The sequence below is a fragment of the Hemibagrus wyckioides genome, linkage group LG17 (genome assembly GCF_019097595.1).
Source record: "Hemibagrus wyckioides isolate EC202008001 linkage group LG17, SWU_Hwy_1.0, whole genome shotgun sequence".
NCBI classification, from domain to species: domain Eukaryota; kingdom Metazoa; phylum Chordata; class Actinopteri; order Siluriformes; family Bagridae; genus Hemibagrus; species Hemibagrus wyckioides.
This window is the reverse complement of record NC_080726.1, coordinates 8,831,234-8,853,276: the sequence shown is the minus strand read 5'-3', so window position 1 is coordinate 8,853,276 and position 22,043 is coordinate 8,831,234. Positions and strand designations below refer to the sequence as shown.

Genomic DNA, 22,043 nt, shown 5'->3' with positions numbered 1-22,043 from the left:
TATATATATATATATATATATATATATATATATATATATACATATATACATATATAAAGTGATAGTATAATTACATACCCTGAGCTAAATTAATGAATATAATGTTTACATGCTGTAGGAACATTTGCTATGTCGTGCTATGTTTAAATACGTTCAGCTAAGCATTTATACAAAGAAACTTGACATATTTTCTGAGTGAGCTTCCAACAATACAACAGTAATGTAACACATGAACAACCCAAAGCATGAGAAATGGTCAACAGCACTGTGCAAACATAAAGCTCAGTATTGTGTTATGGAAAAGACACAAAGGTTGATTAATGAAATATTGCACAAGATGTAATATTCTTTCTGAATATCATTCCGAACTAAGCGAATTATTTATATTTTCTCTTTGAATAACACTACCTTGCAGACACAGACATACTGTATCTATGCTAAAAGTGCAGAGTAAAGGGTTTGGGTAAGGCTTATTGTTTTGTGCTATATCTAAAATGAACTGGATTTTTTATTTATGGCAACATTGAACTTCAGAAAAATAGATATAAGTGGAACAATTTCACCATTAGTTGTGCACTGTGCTCTCATTATGTGCGGAAAACGCTTGTAGTACATGATTTAGTCCTACAGGTGTGCCTTTGCGAGTCGTAAAAGTTGACCACAACTCTGTAAAAATAAAACACGATGAATATATATATATATATATATATATAACAACACAGACCAACTTACTAGACCAAGTGTGCTGGAATGAGAAAACATACAAAAGGGTTTACACCTTACTGCTCAAAATAAAACATAAAGGACAACAAAACTCCTTTTAGACGTTTTTCTTCTAATCCTTGCTTATGTGAATTTTAGAAAGCAGGTTAAAATATGGACTGACGCTTTAAAAGAAATCTGGTTTAGGGGATGGACTCGCCCAAACTAGCTGACCCTAAACATACACCCTGTCTGCTCACTTCCCTCTTATCATTCCTAAAAAGCAGACTCAGTATGAAAAGTTTGTTTATTGTATGTCTATAGAGAAGAATAATTGGAAGACTTAGACATTTCAGGAAGCAATGGAACAGTCACGCAAAGTTTTTTTTTTTGCAGTAAATGATGGGCTTGGCTTTTTTTTTTTATACAAAAACTCACTGGAGTGCTTTAAATATCAATTTCACTTCTGCAAACATGGGCCCTCCCCTGCCAACTGGATAATGCTCTTATTCCCCCCAGGGATTCCCCCAATAAAGGATTAAATGGAAGGAGGAAAGAGTGACATTTTGTATTGAGAATCATGTTTCACTTCTTGAATATGCATTTGAACAAATGCAAAAATAAACATTTGTTCCAATTTCTATATCACTGACATTCACTTCAGAGAACTCTCCTGTTCTATGTAGCTGTTTACCAAAGGCTACTTAGTATTTGTGCTTTCTTGACACATGTAGGTACAGCAAAAGTTGTAAATTGTAAAACAATACAAACTCCATATAATATTACATCGATACACAGTAGAATATTGAGATTAATTTTGATATGGTGGTGACACATAAGATGGAACAGCACTATACTTAAGCACATATTGGTAGACTTTACTAAAAAACAAAAAAGGCTGGAGTGAAAGATTAAGAGTTAAAACCAAAGGTGTTGAACTACACTGTGTTAACTCACTGTGCTAACTCATCTATGCACAGCCTGTTTATCTCCCGTTCTGCCCAGGTCATTTGTAGAGAAGAGGCAGTCGGCTGTTGTGGCAGTGATTCCGGCTGAGCTTCCCTTCTCCCTGGTAGAGACTGGAGTTGTTGGAGAAAGATGGGGGCACAGAGTGTTGCTCTGTGCCAGGCGAGTAGCCAGGAGGCTCAGATGAAGCCAGAGGGGGAACGCTGTGGTTTTGGTTTTGGTTCTGACAAGATGCTGGTTTCCGAGCTCGGAGAGCCTGACGTTCTGCTAATTGGTTTCGTAGTTCTGTTACACGTTCCTCTTTCTGTAGCAAATACAAATAAATGTACGATTTATATTCAAATACACTCGAAATGGCTTAATGAATTAGAAATGATTATTGATAGCCTGTGTATTGGTAAGATACGACCATCATAGAGAGACTGTGAGTTTGATTCCCAGTGAGGGCACAGCTGGGAAGTCAGGAGAGTATTTAGAATAGGGCATATAGCATTTTCCTTTGAATGTGCTGTGCTGCCCTGTTAAAGAGATGAGGAGGTTGGCTTCACGTGTCTCAGAGGAAGCATGTGCTTACCCCACCTTTCCCAGCTGATAGACGCTGTGATCGGGACGAGTTAGCTAGTAGGTGGGAATTGAAAAAACTGATTGGGGAGATTATCGGGGAAACTACAAAAAAACAACACCACCACAATCACGTGGGATGAAATGAGAGTCTTGTAAGTGTGTTTTTTTGCAGTCTAAATTCACCGCACATGTAGAAGAAAACGCTAAACATTACACACTGGTATTTTAACCCTTTTAACATTGCACACTAAGTTATCTTTATTTGTCACATATACATTACCGCACAGTGAAATTCTTTCTTCGCATATCCCATCCTTGGGGGTTGGGGTCAGAGCACAGGGTCAGCCATGATGCAGCACTCCTGGAGCAGGGTGGGTTGGGGGCCTTGCTCAAAGGCCCAGTGGTGGTAGCTTGGTGGTGCTGGGGCTTGAACCCTGATCTTCCAGTCAACGACCCAGAGCCTTAACCACTTAAGGTACCACCACTGTTAATCAACCCCTTTAAGCTGAATGAAATGATCATTCAGTATGCCTTCATAATTATTAAAAAGAATATTAGAGAATCCCAACTCCTCCTCGTATATATATATATATATATATATATATATATATATATATATATATATATATATATATGTGTGTGTGTGTGTGTGTGTGTGTGTAGTACATAATCATAGTCTAGTAGGATAGAAATGCAAAAAGACATGCTAGACATGCCTCTTGAATGATCTTCTGGAGTTCTCGATTCTCTCTCTCGAGCTGTCGGGATTTCTCTTCATCATTGTTATTGGTAGACGATCCCGTCTTCAGAGTGTCCTGCTGCTCAGACTGCCACTCCCCACGCATGATCAATCGCCGCATCTACAGAACAGCAGGACAAAACCTTATTCCAACTCATGACAAAACTACAAAAGCATGTGAAGTATAAGAAAAACATTCAAAGCAATACTACTTGTAAAGAGAACAGTAAGACAAGACAAGCAACATAAAAGGGAAACTGAAAGCTTGTGTAAAATAAAACAAAATAAATACATATTATGAGCTGTTATGATTTACACACCTTGGGCACAAACAGCACCACCAAAGTGATGTAGACCGAGAACACTATAGCCAGAGAGGCAAAGGCAAAAGAGGCATCCTGCTGAGAGGAGAGAATCATCGTCACAGGAGCTGTGATCATACATAGAACCTAGGGAGGGAGGGAGAGAGAGAGAGAGAGAGAGAGAGACACAGAGAGAGACACAGAGAGAGAGGGGGGTCATTTTAATTAACTACATAGTCAGAACTATGTAGGTCACAGCTAATGAGAAACAGCATTGAATAAATAAACATTACATATAATATTAGTTTATAAATTATAATCAGGCAACTAATCAGAGCCATTTCTTATGAGATATGTCACGAATGAAAATACACTAGCCAAAAGTATGTGGACACTTGATCAATCATATCCTTATGTTCTTGTTAAAGATCCGGCTGCAGATTTATTCTCCCTTTACTGTAATAATAACCTCCATTGTTCTCGGAAAGATTTTGAAGTGTGACTGTGGGGGTTTATGTTCATTCAGCCACAAAAACAAAAGTGAGTTGAGGGACTGATGTTACGGTGAGGAGGTCTGGTGTGTGTTTGGTGTTCTAGTTCATCCCTTAGCTGTTCAGCCAGCCAGCCAGACAGATAGATAGATCTTTATTGTCATTGCAAAGTACAGGTACATAGCAACAGAATGCCGTTTAGCCTCTACCAGAAGTGCAAATAGTAGAAACTGTGCAAACGAACAAGTGAAGAAATAAAGATCTCATGACCCAGAGCAAATGCTAACCACTACACCACCGGGGAGATAGTGGTCAGCACAGTTGAGGTCAGGGCTCTGTTAAGGCCCCTCAGGATTTTCCACTCCAACCTTGGCATATGTTTTGTGTACAGTAAAGTATATACAAAGGCATTCATTAGAACTGTGTACTTCCAACTTTGTGGCAGTAGTTTGGGGAAGAACCACACATAGGTGTGACGGTCAAGTGTCCACATACTTTAATCAATAGACGTATTGTATTGTAGATCTAAATAAAAACACACACACACACACATAGTGCAGCTAATACACCAGACTCTTATTTTTTTTAGCAGTAGTGTGAAGAAATGATCCCTGCTGACAAACTTCAGCTAACATCTAGGTTTTAAGAATTCCAAAGTAGAAAGTTGGATGATGAAAATTGGTAAATTTAATGTCTAGAGGAAAAAAGCTTTTCACACTTTAAACCCACCCTAAAGAAGGACACAAGAGAATAGCAGACCACACATTAAGAGTACATTTCTGGCATCTAAACTGTGTTTGTTACCATATTGCATTCCCATTGCTACTAATATATTTTTCCATATTTACAGAACCTTCTATATCAAAGAGCCATTTTCTCACAACCAGAAAATCGACACTTACCTTAGAATAAAAGTGACTAAGAGAAACTACAAAGATATAAAACAGTATCTGATGAAACTGAAATCTTCTGCAGGTGGCAAAAGCTGTAGCCACCCTCATGTTTCAGTCAAGTGTTTTCTTGTTTTCTCATTAAACCCGTTTTAGAGGGAGGGGATTTAGAGAAATGGTTTCAATTATGCAAATCATCCTTCAAAGCACTTGCAGTTATTACTGGAACTGGTTTCAAGCAGCCAAGCAAGAGAGCACAGCATTCAGTGCTAGCAATCTAGGCTTCATTTAAAAGAAGTCTCTTGTACAGTTTAAAAGAAACTCTGTTTATACAATTTGCTCTGGAACAAACCAGCATGAAACAAAGCGATGGGTATTATGAGTTGTTTTGGAGAGAATTATGGAAATTGTATGGTCAAATGACACACAGAGAGATTTTAATAAGAAAGCGTGGCTGAAATATTGTTGAAACCTTCTAAACAAGGCATCTTGGAGCCACACTACTTCAGAGACTTGCAGTTTTAATTTCTACTCTGTAATCTTTAAAGAATTTCTAGACCTAAAGTGATCATATATTTAATATTATTATGATCTAGGTTGTTCCAATGAAATCATGATATTTCTAACATGTCTCGATTTTTCGATTCACTATCTATGCGATCAGAATTTTGTTCAATTTTTACGAATGTTATTTAAATCTCCAATATAGTGTGTTCACATACTTTTAATGGACAGTGTCAATCTATTGTTTTTGCATCGTGTCCAGTTTACGGGTGACATGCTACCGTATTGGCTGTCGAGAGATGCTAGAGGCAGGAAGTCGTTAGCAGTGCTGTGAATGGCAGCAAATAGCAATCACACTCACAGCCACGTTGTAGATAGCCATGCCAACAGCTCGGTGGTCATTAATCTTCTCAGTAGAGATGGATTTGGTCTCATAGGCTAGGAAGATGCCCAGCAGCAGAAGCAGTCCCTTATAGCCATACACCACTCCTAAGGAGAAAAGGCTGAGAATTAAGCATCTGGGTTTTTTTTTTTCAGAACACTAGTGGAAAAATAGTGTTAATAATTATTTGTGATGAGGTTTATGACATGAATTAATACATCTCTTCATAAATAAATGATAATGACTTGATATTTCTTCTACATAGTTGTTCTCTAATCAGACTGGCTCACTGAAAATCTATTACATAAGCTCTGCACATCTTTACTGGACATGCAAGCCATGTTTATATACCCGAAATAATGGATCAAATTATGAGTTATACAGATAGTATGAGTAAAGTAATCTGCCACCCACAAGTATCAACAAGTACTCCTTTACTTTATGCTGCAGTCAAATTGGGCTGTGCGATCAGCATGTTTTTTAAGAAACTTCTAGGTCCACTCTTACTTTTGAAAGTGGAAATTTTCTGACTGATCTATGCTCACGAGTTGTGACCCAATATTATTTCTCAGTATGGGAAAACCCATGGAAGTTCAGTCTGCATTCAAGCTTAATCTAGTAACAGAGTCATTTTAGGTGTACAGAAAGTTGTCTTGGTAATTTACCAAAATATCTGAGGAAAATATCGCTATTTCTGTTTTGTTTCTCTGTTTGTTTCCACATTATAAAAGTAAAGTGACTAGCATTACACTAAAATGAGAAAGATGAGTCAGTCAAAAAACGGCATATAAGCATAAAAACTAATAAGTAAAGACAATTATTGTAATATAAGGCATGGCTATAGCAAGAAAAATAGAACATTTTTATTATTTTTTATTTCCTGACTGTATTCTTATTATTTAAAATGCTCTGTTTTTCTTGAAGTAAAGAGATAAATATAAGAAACAAATACAGACAAGTGTGAAATCAAAAGAAATAAAAAACTGAGAGAAAAAAAACACCACCACATTTGCTAACATTTCCTTCCACCTTCCTTTGTTCAGCTTTGTATTGGTTTCTTTTTTCCTTCTCTACCAAATAAGATATAAATAAGATATAACCCCTTGAAAATGTTGCTGAGATTTTCGGAGAATTGTTTATGTCCTAGGAAGCATAATACTAAAATGTGGTGGTTCTGTGGTTACGGTTCAGTGCTAGCTGAATTTTAAGAAACAAGTTAAACCTGAACTGCTCATCTGTGTACGTGTGTAGGTTGTGTATTTCCCTGACTATATGTCAGTGTGAATTACACATCTGTCCCTTAAAGAACATGTAAACATGTGAATGTTAAACATGTCCGGAGTTCTAGTCATTATTTCCTCTCGATATTTGTTGTAGACTGCAGCTCTGCTGTCCTCTGCTGAAACTGTGAGAAACTTCCACACAGCTGACACTTGCACTCAGCAGCAGTAGAGCATGAATGTTTATCAGTACAAGCTTGAGAGGAAGATAAGGTGCCAATTAAACTGGATATAAATATAAGCTGGAATTTTAATAGCAGTAGATGTAAAGTACATGCTTTTATTATTTCGGTAATGGAAATACCATGCTTCCTGATGAAGATTTAAAAGCTACACAACTTCGTACAGAACGGCAATAGCAGCACAGAAAAACACCTTCAATGTTGAATACTATTTTCGCAAAGATATATTGAGCAATATTCACCTGATCTGTCAAATAACTGACATTTATTGGATTTTATTTCTCTGCCTTTTCCCTCAGTATAGTCTATCTGCAGTCATCAGTAAAGGCTCTCTTTTACCACATGTCAGTGTCTCCATACTAAGATTTATATTTTCTTGATATTCATCAGTTTGGCCTTTGTAACTTGGTAAACTAGGCCACTTTCATTGCAGCACTGTCACGATTGATAGATTTTTCCTCCCAATAAGGCTGTTTTGTGTTCACACACAGAGAATACATAGCAAAAACATAGCCATACAAATGCTGTTTATCTATATTTTATCAATATGTCAGTCCTGAGTACATTTGTCTTCAGAATTTGTCTTAATACTTGTCACGAGTTCCTCAGTAGATGACATCTCTCTATTTTTTTTGGGGGGGGGCAAAATGAGAACATCCAGCTTTGTGTCCAAGACATTTGACCCACATCATTAAATCCTAAACTGTCTTGCTCATATGGAAAAGAGACTAAGAAATAAGTCAGAAAGAATAAAGGAGGATGAAATAAAAACATAAAATTACAAACGACTATAAAAAAATGAAAGAAGAAGTATGAACTAGAAAAGGAAATGAGATGAGAGAGAGAGAGAGAGAGAGATGAAGGATGTAGTACCGAGCCATGTGTTCATCTTCTCTGAGCTACAGTGCTCCAGTACAGGCTGAATCAAAAAATCCAGATCTCCTTTAGGATCTTCTTTAGTGAACGTCTGCTCAGACACCGAGAGGAGACAGTGGGGGAGGAAGTGAGAGAGACAGAGAGAGAGAGTGAGACATAGAGAGTGAGACCAAGAGAAAGGGAAAGTGAGAGTGAGAGAAAGAGGGAAAGAGAGGGTGGGTGAAAGGTAGAGAGCTTACAAACAGTCTGATCTTCACGGTTTCATGTCACATGCTCAGAAAAAACACATAACTAGCTAGCTAAATAAGAGAGGCAGCAGCAATGCTGTGAATACTATATGCCGTTGAGCAAACAATAAATGTTTAGGACAAAAATCAGGCCCTCAATAACAGATTAATCCCTAATCGTGAATCATTAATTAAACACTTGAAAAATGTTCTTAAATGCTAACTTCCATGACATCTTTAAACCATGTGCATGTGAACACTTTGATCGCATTGATCAAGCTTAAAGAACACCATCAAAAAATCTGGGTGAGGGATTTGAAGGGGGTTTAATATCATGTCTGATGGCACCAAGAAAGCCAGAACCACCACTGATCTCTTCTTTTGTACATAGAAGTTAACATCAATATTTCCTCATCAATTCAGGTCAATATTTACATATCAATTTTCTTATGTTTAAATAGTGACCTAGAAATTGTGTAACATTTCGAACAGTGCAAAGTCAGGATGATAAATGCACATTTCCTGTTTTTCAAAATTCTAAAACTTTTTATTAATTTCCATTTAAAAATTTTTTTTCTTTTAAATCCCAGGTTTTTAACAAGGTCTCAGACTTTTGCATCTCACTATACCTGTAGAACTGCAATGTTCAGGATAATGTACAAGGTAGAAACCAATGCAGCTAGTAACATATATGATCTGCCGGCTAGCAAACCTAACAAGCTACTACACCAATAACCATTTGTTTAGTTAGCTAGCTAAAGCTACCTTTCTTTATTCACTGTTAATAATAAAGACGGTGCTCACTTGTAGAGTTACACAATTATTTTGATTACTTGTATCAGTGGTGGAGGTATAAAATATTAATCTGTGTAGTAATTACCCAAGTAGTTAAATTACTGTTATTAATGGTAAAGTAATTACTCAAATGTCTGAGGGTCAATCTATACACATGTATATTAATTTTAACGTAACACAACAAATGCATGGAACGTAAGATCTGACCTGCTTGCATTGTTGCTTCTCACAATATTATTACAGCGGTTTTTAATATAATTCTAAATTTTTTAGAAATAAAATTGAAGCACCTCTAAAGTAAGACGCAGAGGGTCAACAATCTGCCAGATCATCAGAGACAGGACATCAATGGCCAGTAAAACTCCTACTGTTGCATAGAGCTTCCAGGGTTCCAGATGCTGTGAGAAAGAAAAACACCGAAACATCATCTATAATAATGTTTGTTCAAAACTACAGCAAGTCATAGCTGGGCTATAATAGTTACAACATATTTAAAAAAACAACAACAAAAAAAAAAACTCATTAACTTCCCAGCTGATTATTCAGTTGTTTCTCTTGGACCATATGAATCAGCTTCTTCTATGCATTATTCAGGAAATCCAACAGGAGAGGTGAATATTTATGAGTGAAGAATTTAAGTCTAAACCCGGCAGTGGGTCTTAGAAGAGCTTATGGTAAAGGATTCTTCTTGATTCAGTTGAATCTTATTGAATCTGTTGAAAGTGTATACCAGCTATCAACCAACTTGGAGAAAATCAAATGTACTAAAATGCAGGGTAATGTCTGTTTCACCCTCCATTAATCCAGCGCTACTAGCTTCCTCCAGGCCATCACACTGCTTCAGCAGTGTTCTATTGAGCGGTGTTACACATGCTCTTTCCTCCCAGTGTACATGTAGTGCACCAAATGACTTTTTTTTTCCAGACCCATTTATACATCCTCGCTGAACATGTGACTTTCCCATTCATTTCTAAAATGACTTCAGTATGCTCCACTGCTGTAGCATGAAAATCAAGAGAGTTGAGAGTAAATCTGTTTTGTCATGGCAAAAGCTTCAACAATAAAGGCCTCAAAGGTCAGATCTCCACAAAGAATTTTAATACTCATCCAAATTCAGTAATATTGCACAACCGGTCTGAGCTGGTTTTTCATTAGCCCTTCACAATTGAATTGATTACATAACTATATAGTCCTTTTCATTTTATTTTTTGATCACAGAAAACACATGCTGATGCAAGTACTGTATGCAGTGTGTGTGTGTGTGTGTGTGTGTAGTGGAGAAGCAGTGAATGGAAGTGTGAAGTGTAGTATAATTGAGTGAAAGCATGCTACTCAGAGAAAAAAAACTTGTTAAGTGTGCTGTGATATGAGAGCGATATTACACTTGCATTCATGAGCTGTGAGGGAGAAATAAGTGAATATTCTCAGATTTTCAACAAATCTTAACATACACTCATACGTTTTTTTGTAGAGTTTATGTATGTCCAAATGATCTCCATTTATATGTTGCTTTTTGCCACAGTTATTTAATACACTATTTTATATAACATTCCACCACTTACCTTCCTCTTCTCTTTTTTCTCATCCTTCTTAGTGAACACTGTATGAACCCACCAAATCTTAGTGAACATGCTGCCGTAAGCCAAGCTGAACCCCAGCCCCAGCAGCCACAGGCGGAACTACAGGAACAGATAACGTGTGGATGCAAAAGGTGAAAGTAATGCATTTCTTTGAGACAGATATAACAGGGTACTAAGCACATAGCAGGTTGAAGGTTGAAGAGGAAAATAGCAATACATTCACCCCATTACCTGACACACTACAGGAAACCGAGATCTGTGTACATGAAGCCCGTCTATGCCCAGTGGAAAAACAGCAGCCAGGGCAAGTACACAACCCACGGCTGTAATGTTATTCAGGTACGGCTGAGAGTTCTGGATGTACCTGTTAACACACATGCTGCATTTTAATGCCTTGTTTTGTTTTTTTTATTTTGGCACTCTATCAACTACACTTAATATGAAGGATCTATTTGATCCATTCAAAACATTATACATAAGCACTTCATAAGGTACTTATATAAGATCTCCAGACAAGCAAATCATATGTGTCATTTCCTGCCTAATACATTTCCTTTGCATCAATCCAGTCATGTAAGAGAGAGTTCCAGTTAATTTTAACCCACTAGCTGCGCAATGTGTGGTTTCTACTTCGGGGTTATTTCATGTTCAGACTATATTACTAGTCCCAATACTATCCCAATCTCTTTTGCAACAGTATTTTGCAATACACTGTCTCTTCACATATTCTGCACAATCCTCTGTCTGGCTGGTTTCATGCAATGCTGTTTATATAAACAAGACACTGTCACTGATGGATATGACTATTTTTTTGTCCAGAGAGTTCATGTTTAAAACAATATTTCAGAGTATTCATATTTTACATGAAATTAACATGGTCTAATTAAACAAAACAAAAACCAGACATTTAGCTTTAATAAAGATAGCCCCAAATAAGTAAGGGTGACGCCTCAGGTTTCCTCACACCACAAACCAATTTCAATTCATAAAGCATTGATTTGATGTGTGACTGAATCTGCTGAAATGCAATATGATTTAATTTAGCAGCCTCTAAATCAGCTTTGTTTTGAATCTGGAGTTGGTCTATCTACTGTTCATTTGCAAATGATTATCAAGTATAGATGGTTATGTTAAAAGTTATGAGTTATGAGCAAGTCGCATTGCTAGACTAATAATGAATATAAATCAAATACATTTTAATAAAATAAATTCTAATGTTTTTTTAATACATTTAAAAAAAAATATTCTGTACTGTTTAAAAATATTCCTTATTTTTAGATACAATTTTTTGTCTATTTTTCTGATAATCAATTTATAATGAATTATAATAGCCAATATTTGATTGATAATTGTTCGTGTATAATTGTGCATGTTCGCATGTTGCAAACCCTCAGCTACCGGAATGTGATCCTTTATAGACACTGAAACATTACATGATTTATAGTAGATTAAAAGGTAGAATAAAGCTAGCTCCACGTAGCTTAAATTTCATGCCAGTGCTATTTTCATTATGTATATTAATTCATTCATTCATTCATTGTCTATACCCACTTATTCCTAGGGTCACGGGGGTCTGCTGGAGCCTATCCCAGCGCACATAGGGCGAAAGGCAGGGGTACACCCTGGACAGGTCGCCAGTCCATCACAGGGCCACACATAGACCTACCTATCCAACCTAACCTCACACTCACTCCTATGGGCAATTTAGAATTACCAATCAACCTAATGTACATGTTTTCGGACTGTGGGAGAAAACCAGAGTACCCAGAGTAAACCCACGCAAGCGCGGGGAGAACATGCCAACTGCACACAGAAAGGCCCCAGCCTATTCGACCCCGGGATTCAAACCCAGGACCTTCTTGCTGTGAGGCAACAGTGCTAACCACTAAGCCACCGTGCTATTATGAATGCAATTGGCAATGATATATAGAAATGAGAGAAAAGTCCATAAATATGTCATGAGAATGTTTTTATATTATGTATATTCTAGGTTAAATCATAAGTTTAGACTCCATACAAAAGAAACTGCACATGTCCTGCACATAACACTGTGTGAAAAGTCTGACTGGGAAAGTTTTCTTAACTTTTTTTAATAGATTAGATTGATTTCAACACTACATGTAGCCCTTTAACAAAAGGTTGGACTCCACTCCTGGCCAGAGTAAACACACCACAGGATATGAGAAGTTTGAAAGAGTTACTGAGTAGTTTCTCAGTAACCACAGAATAAATAGACACAGAATAAATAGCCTGAGCTCAGAATCTAAACTGAGTCGAATTCATTTATATCCCGAGCTCCGAGATTAAACAGAACCTAATTACACTACACACATCTGTACTGAGTGATTACCGGATGTTGCTGTTGTAGATGTTGAATGTGAGACAAACGATACCCAGGATGATTCCCAAGCCAGCAAACACAGATACAGAAACAAACAGCTTCTGGGAAAGGAAGCGAACCTCTTCTAACACCACTGTCTGATCTCTTGGAGGGTCTCCGCCTGCAAAGTGCAGATAAATAGGTCAGTGGGGGAAAAGTGGAGGATATAAAGGACTCGAAGGGAAAGAGTAGGAGTGCAGAACAAAATGATGGAAATGCGTTTATGATAAAGACTTCAAAGGTCAAAACACAGGAACACACTCAAAATTAGTCAGTAGAAGAGCATGGGTGAGGAAATAAAGTTGTTTGACACCATAACAGATATCTGCGGAAGTAGGAGGAGGAGAAGATTGCAGCATAAATACTCTCATTTGTACTTTTCAGATATGAAGTTTAATGTAGCTGTGCAGTTTCAGCAACATTAAGTTAAAATCAGCTAAATGACCGATAAGTGCCGGGTTAAAATTGCCCCATCATTCAGTACATAAAGGACCTAATGAGATGAAGCAACGCATATGACATATCCCCGTGAACAAGCATATGGTGTGTACTGGTCCTTCACAAGCTCAACACATAGTCCCACTTTTTGAATGACACCAGATCATCAATATTTGACTGGTTATTTGAAGTAAAGTCGCCTGCGCATGTTGTAATACGTTTACATTAACAATCAATTCACAGGAACCTGTATAACAGACACTAGATAAATAATATCCAACTATAGGGGTTATTATGTAACAAATAAAAATGTTCCTAGGATGGGATGCATGCAAGAGAATCTTTTGTTTAATTTTTATAGAAGGAGTCTCCAGTTTCAGTGTTTTTTTAGCAATAAAAATAGAAAGTTTTTCAATGCAGGAATGTCTGCAGGGCAGAAACATCACAAATTGTTGTCCTATTTACATCAAGGAAGAAAAAAGGCTGTTAAGGGAACTACTATTTAGAGCTACAGCCACAGCAAGCACAGACTTTCCACAACACTGTAACTACAAACCTATTAAAATACACTAAAGTGTTGGTTTTGATAACTAAGAATGTGTAATTGTGGGCAAATTGCTGTGGTATAAGCAGAACAGCACAGTTACAGGAAAATAATCAACTCCACAGTGAGAATTCCTGCTGTTATTTATTTGCAACCATTATGTTTTATATACCCAGGGTGTCAGGCTCCAGGCCTGGAGAGTGGCAGCACTGTAGAGTTTACTTTTTATTTCATTTAATACACCAGATTCCACTCATTAACATCTCCCCAACGCTTCCTGGGCGGCATTTGGTGTGTTAGAAATATACAAATCTCTGCAAGGTAATGTTCCTCCAGGAGTTTGACAACCCTTGTGCTAAAGTCAGAATAATAAGCACTGTGCTTCTACTAATAAATAGGCTGGAATTTAAGCCTCACTGGGTGAAAGATTTTACTCAAACAAACGTCTTTTTTTTTTTTGTCCAAATAGCACAAGTTGTTATGGAGAACAGAGCACACAGCGTGACGGCCATGTGTCCCTGTTAGATCCCAGGTGCCATGGAGTGTCACGACATCCACGTTCATTTTGATTCTTTTCATAATGTCAGGGTGCAGATGGATCTACACTGACTTCCTGTCACTGTGCTCACCAGTGCACGCCCCAGTGTTGCTAAATGTGTGTGTGTGTACACATACATTTAGCCCTCAGTGAGTACCAAAAAGGACCAAATGACAGGGATAATGTAATATGTCCTCACACAGATGTGCCTTTGTTTTACTTTTGTTTGAAACTAAAACCAAAGGCTTAGGGTTAAGGTGCAGGCACCGCATTAATTATCTACAGTAATCATTATCTTAATGAAAGGTCCCCATAAAGATAGAAAAACGCGTACGTGGGCCACGCATTCAAAACGACGAGTGTGGGTGTCAGCTCAAGTGTGCTGTCATTTGACGCATTTACACACTAAAACCTTCCTTCGTCCTTGATCTAAGAATCGGGACGGCTTGTTGCCATGGAGACCCCACTTCACAACAGTTGCCAAAGCTATTTGGAAAGGAAAGACATGCTCGAGCGGTTGTCAGGGGCTACCGTGCAGGAGCTAAGAGAGCATGAGCAGGCAATATGTTGCAGACACGCACAGGGAAATTCTAAATGAGTTCATCTCAAAGTTTTTACTCTAAGTTTGGGGTCAATTGTAACATTTTATCCTCTTTAAAAAGCTAGCAGGCAGAGATTAACTTGAGAAGAGCACAATCAGCCTAATGCTAATTAAATCCTAAAGCCTCTATTAAGCGACAGAGAACCCTGAGAGTTTCTGGGCTATTTGTATTCTGCCTCTGTTTCGCATTTTTTAAGCAAGAGCATGGACTGATTTTGTAGGCGTGAAGAAAGTGAGCTGTAAATAAATTGGTCACACGTCAGGATAAAGATTACTGCAATTACGTGCAATTGGTGGGTAAAAAAAAAAAAAAAAAGTTCCCTAAAAGAGCAAGCGTCAGACGTTGCCTAAAGTTGGAACTCCTATTTACTACACTAAAATAAACTTTAGCATCAGCTTATTCTAATCTCATGACTTGTTGAATTGTTTGCTGAATATAGTAATTACTAAAAATGCTGAACATTTTATTAGTCTATTTGTCCGTCCTAACATAACATAATAAAATAAAATCAAAAATACATGCCAAAATAAAACCTACCCACAATGTATTTGAAGAATCGTACTGGAGCTGTTTTTATTTTACTTTTACAGTTTTGACTGGCCTTAATCCTGAAGTGTAACAATCTGAAGTGTATTCTCCGGTCACTTTCCTCCTCTGATACCAAGCAATGTCACTTCACTAACGTCATGCTGCCAAAACCTTCTTGCTCAACGAGACCAGGGCATGGAGGATTGATTAGAGCTTCAATCGAGTTTGACTCATGGGGGTGGCTGAGCATGTAAATAGCATCCTAAGTATATGGAGGAAGAAGAAATTCAGAAATACACATGGGGCATTTAAATCAGCTTTCAACAGTCAAGGCAATTTGAAATGTAATTGGAAGGTTATTAAGGTTTAATCATTATTTAATATTCAGTAATTTAGCATTTTGCTGTGGTTGTAGTTTACAATCCAGGCTTGGCATTTATGAATCATGACTTTCCAGCTTAGGGGGTTTCAGTGACAATGACTTAAACACATAATGCAAAAATCCCTGAGTTCCACACAATGTTAAAGAAATGCTCACTACTGCTGATTTCTAAAAATGAATATATAGTTTTTTAATATTTAATTAGAAATAAACATGCCCCCCCCCTCCCCCTGCTGGTCTCCTGCACATTTCCTGGTGGAAAAAATGCATTTCCTTTTTAAGACTTTCTGTTTAGTTTTGACTACATAAAAAATGTATATTTCCAAGAACCTTGTTCTCCTTTATAGCAGAACAATAGAGATGGATGCTGATTTGGTCAAGCAGAGCTCAAGTATCTATAATCGCTATAATCCAGAAAACAAGGCTCAGCCATACTTAACATTGATTTTAAAAACCACAAAATGTCAATCCAGTGTTCAGTTCGTCAACAGTTCACATTTAGGACACTATAGATTACATCTCTTGCATTTCAGCTTTCTCTCTGCGTTTAAAACCGCAAAAGGCACAAAGAGCAGTTATGTCCTAGTGACATATTAAACAGTGAAGCAGCAGCTAAAAAAAATCAATAGGAGTAATCTTCAATCATGATGAACATAAGCGAATGGACAGGAAGACTGAATGAAATGGACAAAGCTGGCGACAGTTGTCTAGACGGAGGAGAAAAGAATCAATCTGTCTCACCTATCCACTTGTCATTTCCGTACCACGAAAGATTGCCTTTTGTGCTGTCATAGTATCCAATCTTCTTGTAACTCCCACCTTCAAAATTAAACAGTGAAGCTGGTAAAGACTCAGATAAGAGGTCTCAAAGGGCAGAAAAGAAAATACTCAGTTTGGCCCCCAAAGTCATCCTATTAGTGATTGTGGATGGCATGAAATAATGCTCTTCTTTAAGTAGATTTTAATTTCTTTAAGAAAAAGAGATTCATTCATCCTCAACAAAACATTCATTTACAAAATAGTCATTTACAAAAATAATGAGGCTTAAATCCAGAGTCAATGCATTTGGAAACAATAGATAATTATGGAAATTAAGCAATGGGACAAATGCGCATATAATCCTTATTACAGCTGCTTAATAAATGCTAGCTAAATAGTCTGTAGGCTGATGCTATTTAATGGAGAAAAGACTTTTTAAGAAATCTAATTTTGGTGTTTATTTTAACTGAAGCAAAGTTTCGAAGGTTATTTTGACATAACAGACAGAACTGACAATAAGATTATACCTTGCAGTTGTTCTATTAGTGTCCAAGCCATTCGGGATCCCTGAGCATCGAAGACTACATGGCCCTGAGAGAGACATGGATATGAGCATTTACAAGCAAAGAAATGTGTAGATATAGGAAAGATATATTTAAATTATCCTCCTGTGTTCAAGTATAATATTCAGAACCTTACAATTACTTCACTCGGCCTCCTAATATAATGGTTCATCTTTTACAGATACTGTGCGCCACATTTACTACAACTAAATATATCTTGTTTCTGAGATCTTTCAAATGTTTGTCTGTATCTAATGCTGCCATGTTTTACTCACTGAGACTCCTTCAAATGAGCTGGTATTAAGAGCTCGATATATCTCAGCTGTGATGTCCTGGTTGTTGTAATTAAAGTCCTCCAGTCTTCTTCCTTTAGCTCGTAGCGGTGCAACCGTCTTATTAAGAGCCAAAGCGAGAGCCCACACTGCATCATATGCCAAGGGAGCCTCTTGAAAACCCCCTGTCTCCTCAGGGTTCTTCCCACCGAGACGAGACATGAGCTGAGCCAGAAACTCCTGGGAAGTCTAAACAGATATCACAGGACTGAATTTAAGTATCAAAGTGGTTGGGAGTGGAACACAGCAATAATCAGAAGCTCAACAGCAGGGATACTTGGAGCAATACTTTAACAATGCTACTGTAAGTACTGACGATGTAGGACTTATAAACTTTACGTTGGAAGCAGATGTTACAATGACACCTGAATATATTTAGCATTTAAAAGCACTGGCTCATGCTTTTAATGGTTCCTTCATTAAACACAACAATATCTTGTTCCCCCAAGATACAGACAATGAAAATGTACCATCAGGAGTATAACTTCCAGCTACTTTATATACCTTTATAATGTTCTGCTGTATTCAAACTATATTTTACCAGGATTTAATACCTTTTATCTAAAAATGTTTCATTTCCCACACTTCTTTAGTTACTTTGCATCTGGCTAAATGACACCTTCTTAATCTTACATATAACAGTGTCAGAATTATTTCACCCACCAGGTTGGAAGCACCACGGACAGTCTCAGGATTCAGCATGACGATCTCTGTAGTGACATGTCCCTCTACAGCTTCTGTCATCTGCTCCATAGTACAGTTAATGGCTGGGTCTTTGATTTTAAACCAGTTGTCTGCATACCAGCCAATAAGAAACCAGACATACTTCTTTCCATAGAGTTTCTCCTTATACACCTGCCAGAGAGAGAGAGAGAGAGAGAGAGAGAGGATGAAAAATTATTATTTTATTGTGTGTGATCTATGTTTCTGTGGAGTAGCATAACATTGATATAACTGTAGTGCGCTTAAATGAAACATAAGTAAAGAGGAGGTATAAGTACAGAACCCTGGTATTGTTTATAACAGCTGTAATGCATATAATAAACCCAAACTGACTACATGTTGAAAGAATTATGACATGAGCTCCAGAAATACTTTATATAGTTATGTATATATACAAGTTATAAAAGAAGTTATACAATATGCTATTATGCTTAATTGGGGCAATCTACTTTATGTACTTTACTAGACACTGTATGGCACAATATGATGATGTACAATAAACAGTACATGTTTCTATAGAGCTGGGTTATAAACATTTATACCACAGCGCCGGTAAATTCTCTAATCTGATTGGTCAGAAAATTCCAGATGACAAATCACAGGTTTATACTGAATGGGCTTGTTCTAATTAAGATTTTAGATTTTAGATTTTTGTTTGTATAGCAAAGGCTAATTCATAGTATATAATTCATAGTATTCATGAATATTCATGAAAATGTTTATAACTTGCCTCACAAAAGACTTTTCTTGCTTCGGTCTCATAGAAAAGGCCAACAATGATCCTGGCATCTTGACGCTGGACAATAAAAGAATTAATATTTTAAGAAAACAAACAATATAGTCTCTCACACAGTGTCTCATGTTTATATACACTGTGTTTGCAAATTATGACATCACACAATTATATTTACACACTGCAAATTTCCATCGCATAAAAAAAAAAGTATTACAGTCCTGTTACATCTTCTCTGACACTCATTTCTGACAGAAGTCCTTAACATACTGCACTGTGTACCGTACAGTGCTGTTGAAATGGAGGAATGCTTGCACCTTGTTGGGAGGCAGTGTAATTCTCATGGGCTTTTTATGTAATAACAGTGCTGCAATAAAAAGGGTGTGTGCTCATCATCTCCTGTCAGTTTAGCCCCGGACCACAGATATGACATGCGAGCTGTCACTTGATCTGAGGCTCCTGAGATTCTGAGAGTGTTGATTTATTTCACATAATGTTTTCATGTGCTCCATCATCTTCAGGCTGGTTAACTGCACGGCGCACCATGAGGAAGTGAAGGCTGCTAAATTTTTCATCAAAGTACCTTCAAGTTCTTGACAGCCACGGCGGGATCAGTGAGGAAACTCTGTCTCACGCTTATCTCTATTCCAGCTTCCTTCACCCGCTGCTCCAGATCATCCAGTGTCTGAGAGGGGAGAGAGGGAACAGGGAAGGAGAGCGCACAGTGGGTAAAGTATTATAAAATGTTGAGATCAAATTAATATAAAATAGCAGCCAGAGATGTCCAGTATGGAAAATATGAGAGGTGGAGACAAATTGCATTAAAAAAAAAGTAGGATTCAGTGGAAAAAGAGCTGAAAAGCAAGAAGAGCTAACAGGAAAGACGCATGACAGCTTAATGTAAGAGGAGGAGACTGGAAAGTAGGAAATTATTAAAAAATAATAAAGGTGTACGGAAAGGGAGAGATGGGAGAATTAGACCAGTGCTGGAAAGATTTATGACTCAGGTAATATTCACAACCAAGATTTTGACGAATGATCCTCCGTCGGCCCTGTGGCCTCAGCACACTCTTTAAAATAGAAACAAAATGCTACAGGCTTTTTTAAAAGTACTTTTTCTCCAACACAGAGGTGGACAAAACAGTAACCCTGGCTCCTGTTCCGAGCAGATGTGTCCACCCTATTTGTTTTATTTTTAACCTTTTACTGCTTGGTGGACATGTGACTTAAGTAGGTTGTTGATATTCAGGTCACTAGCATTGTTTCCTCCTGTCCACCAACCAGAAAAGAACATCTGCTAAACAATACTTCAAAACTAGCTAGAATATGCACTTAACCTGCCAAATGTTTTATCCCAAATAAACATGTATTTGGGTTAAATTATATTCAGACCAGGACATTACACCTCCTTGCTATCAGAGGTCACGCTCTCTTGAGTTTTTAGCCTAGCTGCTAGCTCATAACTTCTGTGATACTTCCGAGTATTGCATTATACAAATGTACTACACTATACTATACATCAATATACTTTAAACCTTGTGAAATCATACCATTCTCAGCATTCATGTACATCCTGAGCTGTGTTTACTCTGCTATTGCCATGTGTTAACCTTGCCATGTGTATTCCCCATTGATAAGTCGTCTGGATTTGCCCTCTGGATGATATAGTAGTATCGTGCATCTTCTGTGTTTGAACACTCCCTGATTAATGGCTTTTGGTTTGTTTTGGCTCTGTTAATAAAACCTTCTGCTCATGGCCCCTCAACCATCAATCCTTTCTAGAATTACATTGGTATAGCTATAATTACATTAGCTATTTTTGCCTAGTTAAAGCTGCAAGCCAGCTAGCCAGCTAATTAGCATAAAGCCAACTTCTTTTCCTTGCTAAATGTTCTGTTCTCAAGAGCTGCTGGCAGATCCTGATTTCCTACTCTTGTAAACACATTATCTCTTCATTTCCCTAAATAAACTGTAGCAGATACTGAATAATTGTGAATTACTGAATGCTTTGCTTTAATGGTACCTTTGAAAAGATTAGTCTTTTATATACATGTCTCTATATGTGAGGTGGGTTCAACATTCAAATGATTCCTGAAAGATTTTCTTACTAGGAAATAAACGCTTCAAATAAGCAAAATTATCAACCAATAGAATACGACAATTTCAAACATTGAATTAGTAATGCAGTCCTAATAATATACAATCTGTTTCATGGTAATCTCATGATGAAAAATAGATATATTTGCCAGAATTCATGATATTTTTTACTTGCTAAGATTTTCAGCTCACAATAGCCTGCTTTACTGCAATATTTCCTATTCAGTGACAAATAGCAAAGTATCAGACTTGGATTAGGAATATATATATATATATTTTTTTTTTTAAGAAAATCTTTTAATGTGAACTGTCTTTGGAGGCTGACCGAAGTGAAGACTTCTGTTGTTTGCTGGATGGTGGCGATCTTGTTCCAATTCCACTTCTGGAAGAGGCGCACGCGTGTTGGGTTATGCAGCGTCGCAGAGGGATGTGTGCGGAAGAATGTCGGGAACCGCTGCCTGTTGGACAGTGCTGGAGAGCTGGAGCCATAGGAGAACTAGTCGAAGGGAAATGTACTGGTTAAGGCATAGCATGATGCAGATTTGGATTTCAGGGCTGCAACATTACAACCATATTCATCTTCAGTAAGCACTTTATTCAGGTCAGGGTCACGGTGGATCACGAGCATATCATGGGAAAACTGGGCAGGAGTCAGGAGAATTCACCAAAGATGGCACCATGCACATTCACTCATTTATACCATCATTCATACATGGGAAATTTAGTGTAGCAAATCTGCCTGCATGGCCATGGCAGAAAAGGAAACAGCTCAGACAATAACCCTGTGTCTGTGTATGGTGTCCCTCTTTCAACATACTGTAAGAGTTGATTAATGTCAACGCAGAGTGACCAGATGTTTTCTCATGCCTTAATAAATAATTCACTGCCTGACTACTTTGTCTGGCATACAGTACACCGATAGTCGCTCGCCACAAGATGTGGGT

At 37.5% G+C, this 22,043-nt stretch overlaps 1 protein-coding gene across 5 annotated transcripts in view; it reads right to left on the bottom strand.

Annotated features, from left to right (window-relative positions):
* Window positions 1–22,043, bottom strand: part of gabbr1a (gamma-aminobutyric acid (GABA) B receptor, 1a) — a 47,757-nt gene continuing 25,714 nt past the window's right edge. For 4 of the 5 annotated variants that reach the window (XM_058413912.1, XM_058413910.1, XM_058413911.1 and 1 more), the window contains 16 exons: window positions 21,425–21,595; window positions 19,586–19,687; window positions 19,000–19,065; window positions 18,210–18,401; window positions 17,490–17,735; window positions 17,179–17,242; window positions 16,634–16,711; window positions 12,831–12,981; window positions 10,712–10,844; window positions 10,463–10,579; window positions 9,191–9,298; window positions 7,876–7,969; window positions 5,520–5,647; window positions 3,292–3,420; window positions 2,945–3,092; window positions 1–1,968 (listed from right to left, as the gene is read on the bottom strand). In XM_058413912.1, the coding sequence (XP_058269895.1) occupies window positions 1,967–1,968; window positions 2,945–3,092; window positions 3,292–3,420; window positions 5,520–5,647; window positions 7,876–7,969; window positions 9,191–9,298; window positions 10,463–10,579; window positions 10,712–10,844; window positions 12,831–12,981; window positions 16,634–16,711; window positions 17,179–17,242; window positions 17,490–17,735; window positions 18,210–18,401; window positions 19,000–19,065; window positions 19,586–19,687; window positions 21,425–21,595 (1,929 nt within the window). In that variant the 3' untranslated portion in view covers window positions 1–1,966. Of the gene's footprint in view, window positions 1,969–2,944; window positions 3,093–3,291; window positions 3,421–5,519; window positions 5,648–7,875; window positions 7,970–9,190; window positions 9,299–10,462; window positions 10,580–10,711; window positions 10,845–12,830; window positions 12,982–16,633; window positions 16,712–17,178; window positions 17,243–17,489; window positions 17,736–18,209; window positions 18,402–18,999; window positions 19,066–19,585; window positions 19,688–21,424; window positions 21,596–22,043 lie in introns of those variants that run through there. The other variant, XR_009207003.1, reaches the window with a different exon arrangement.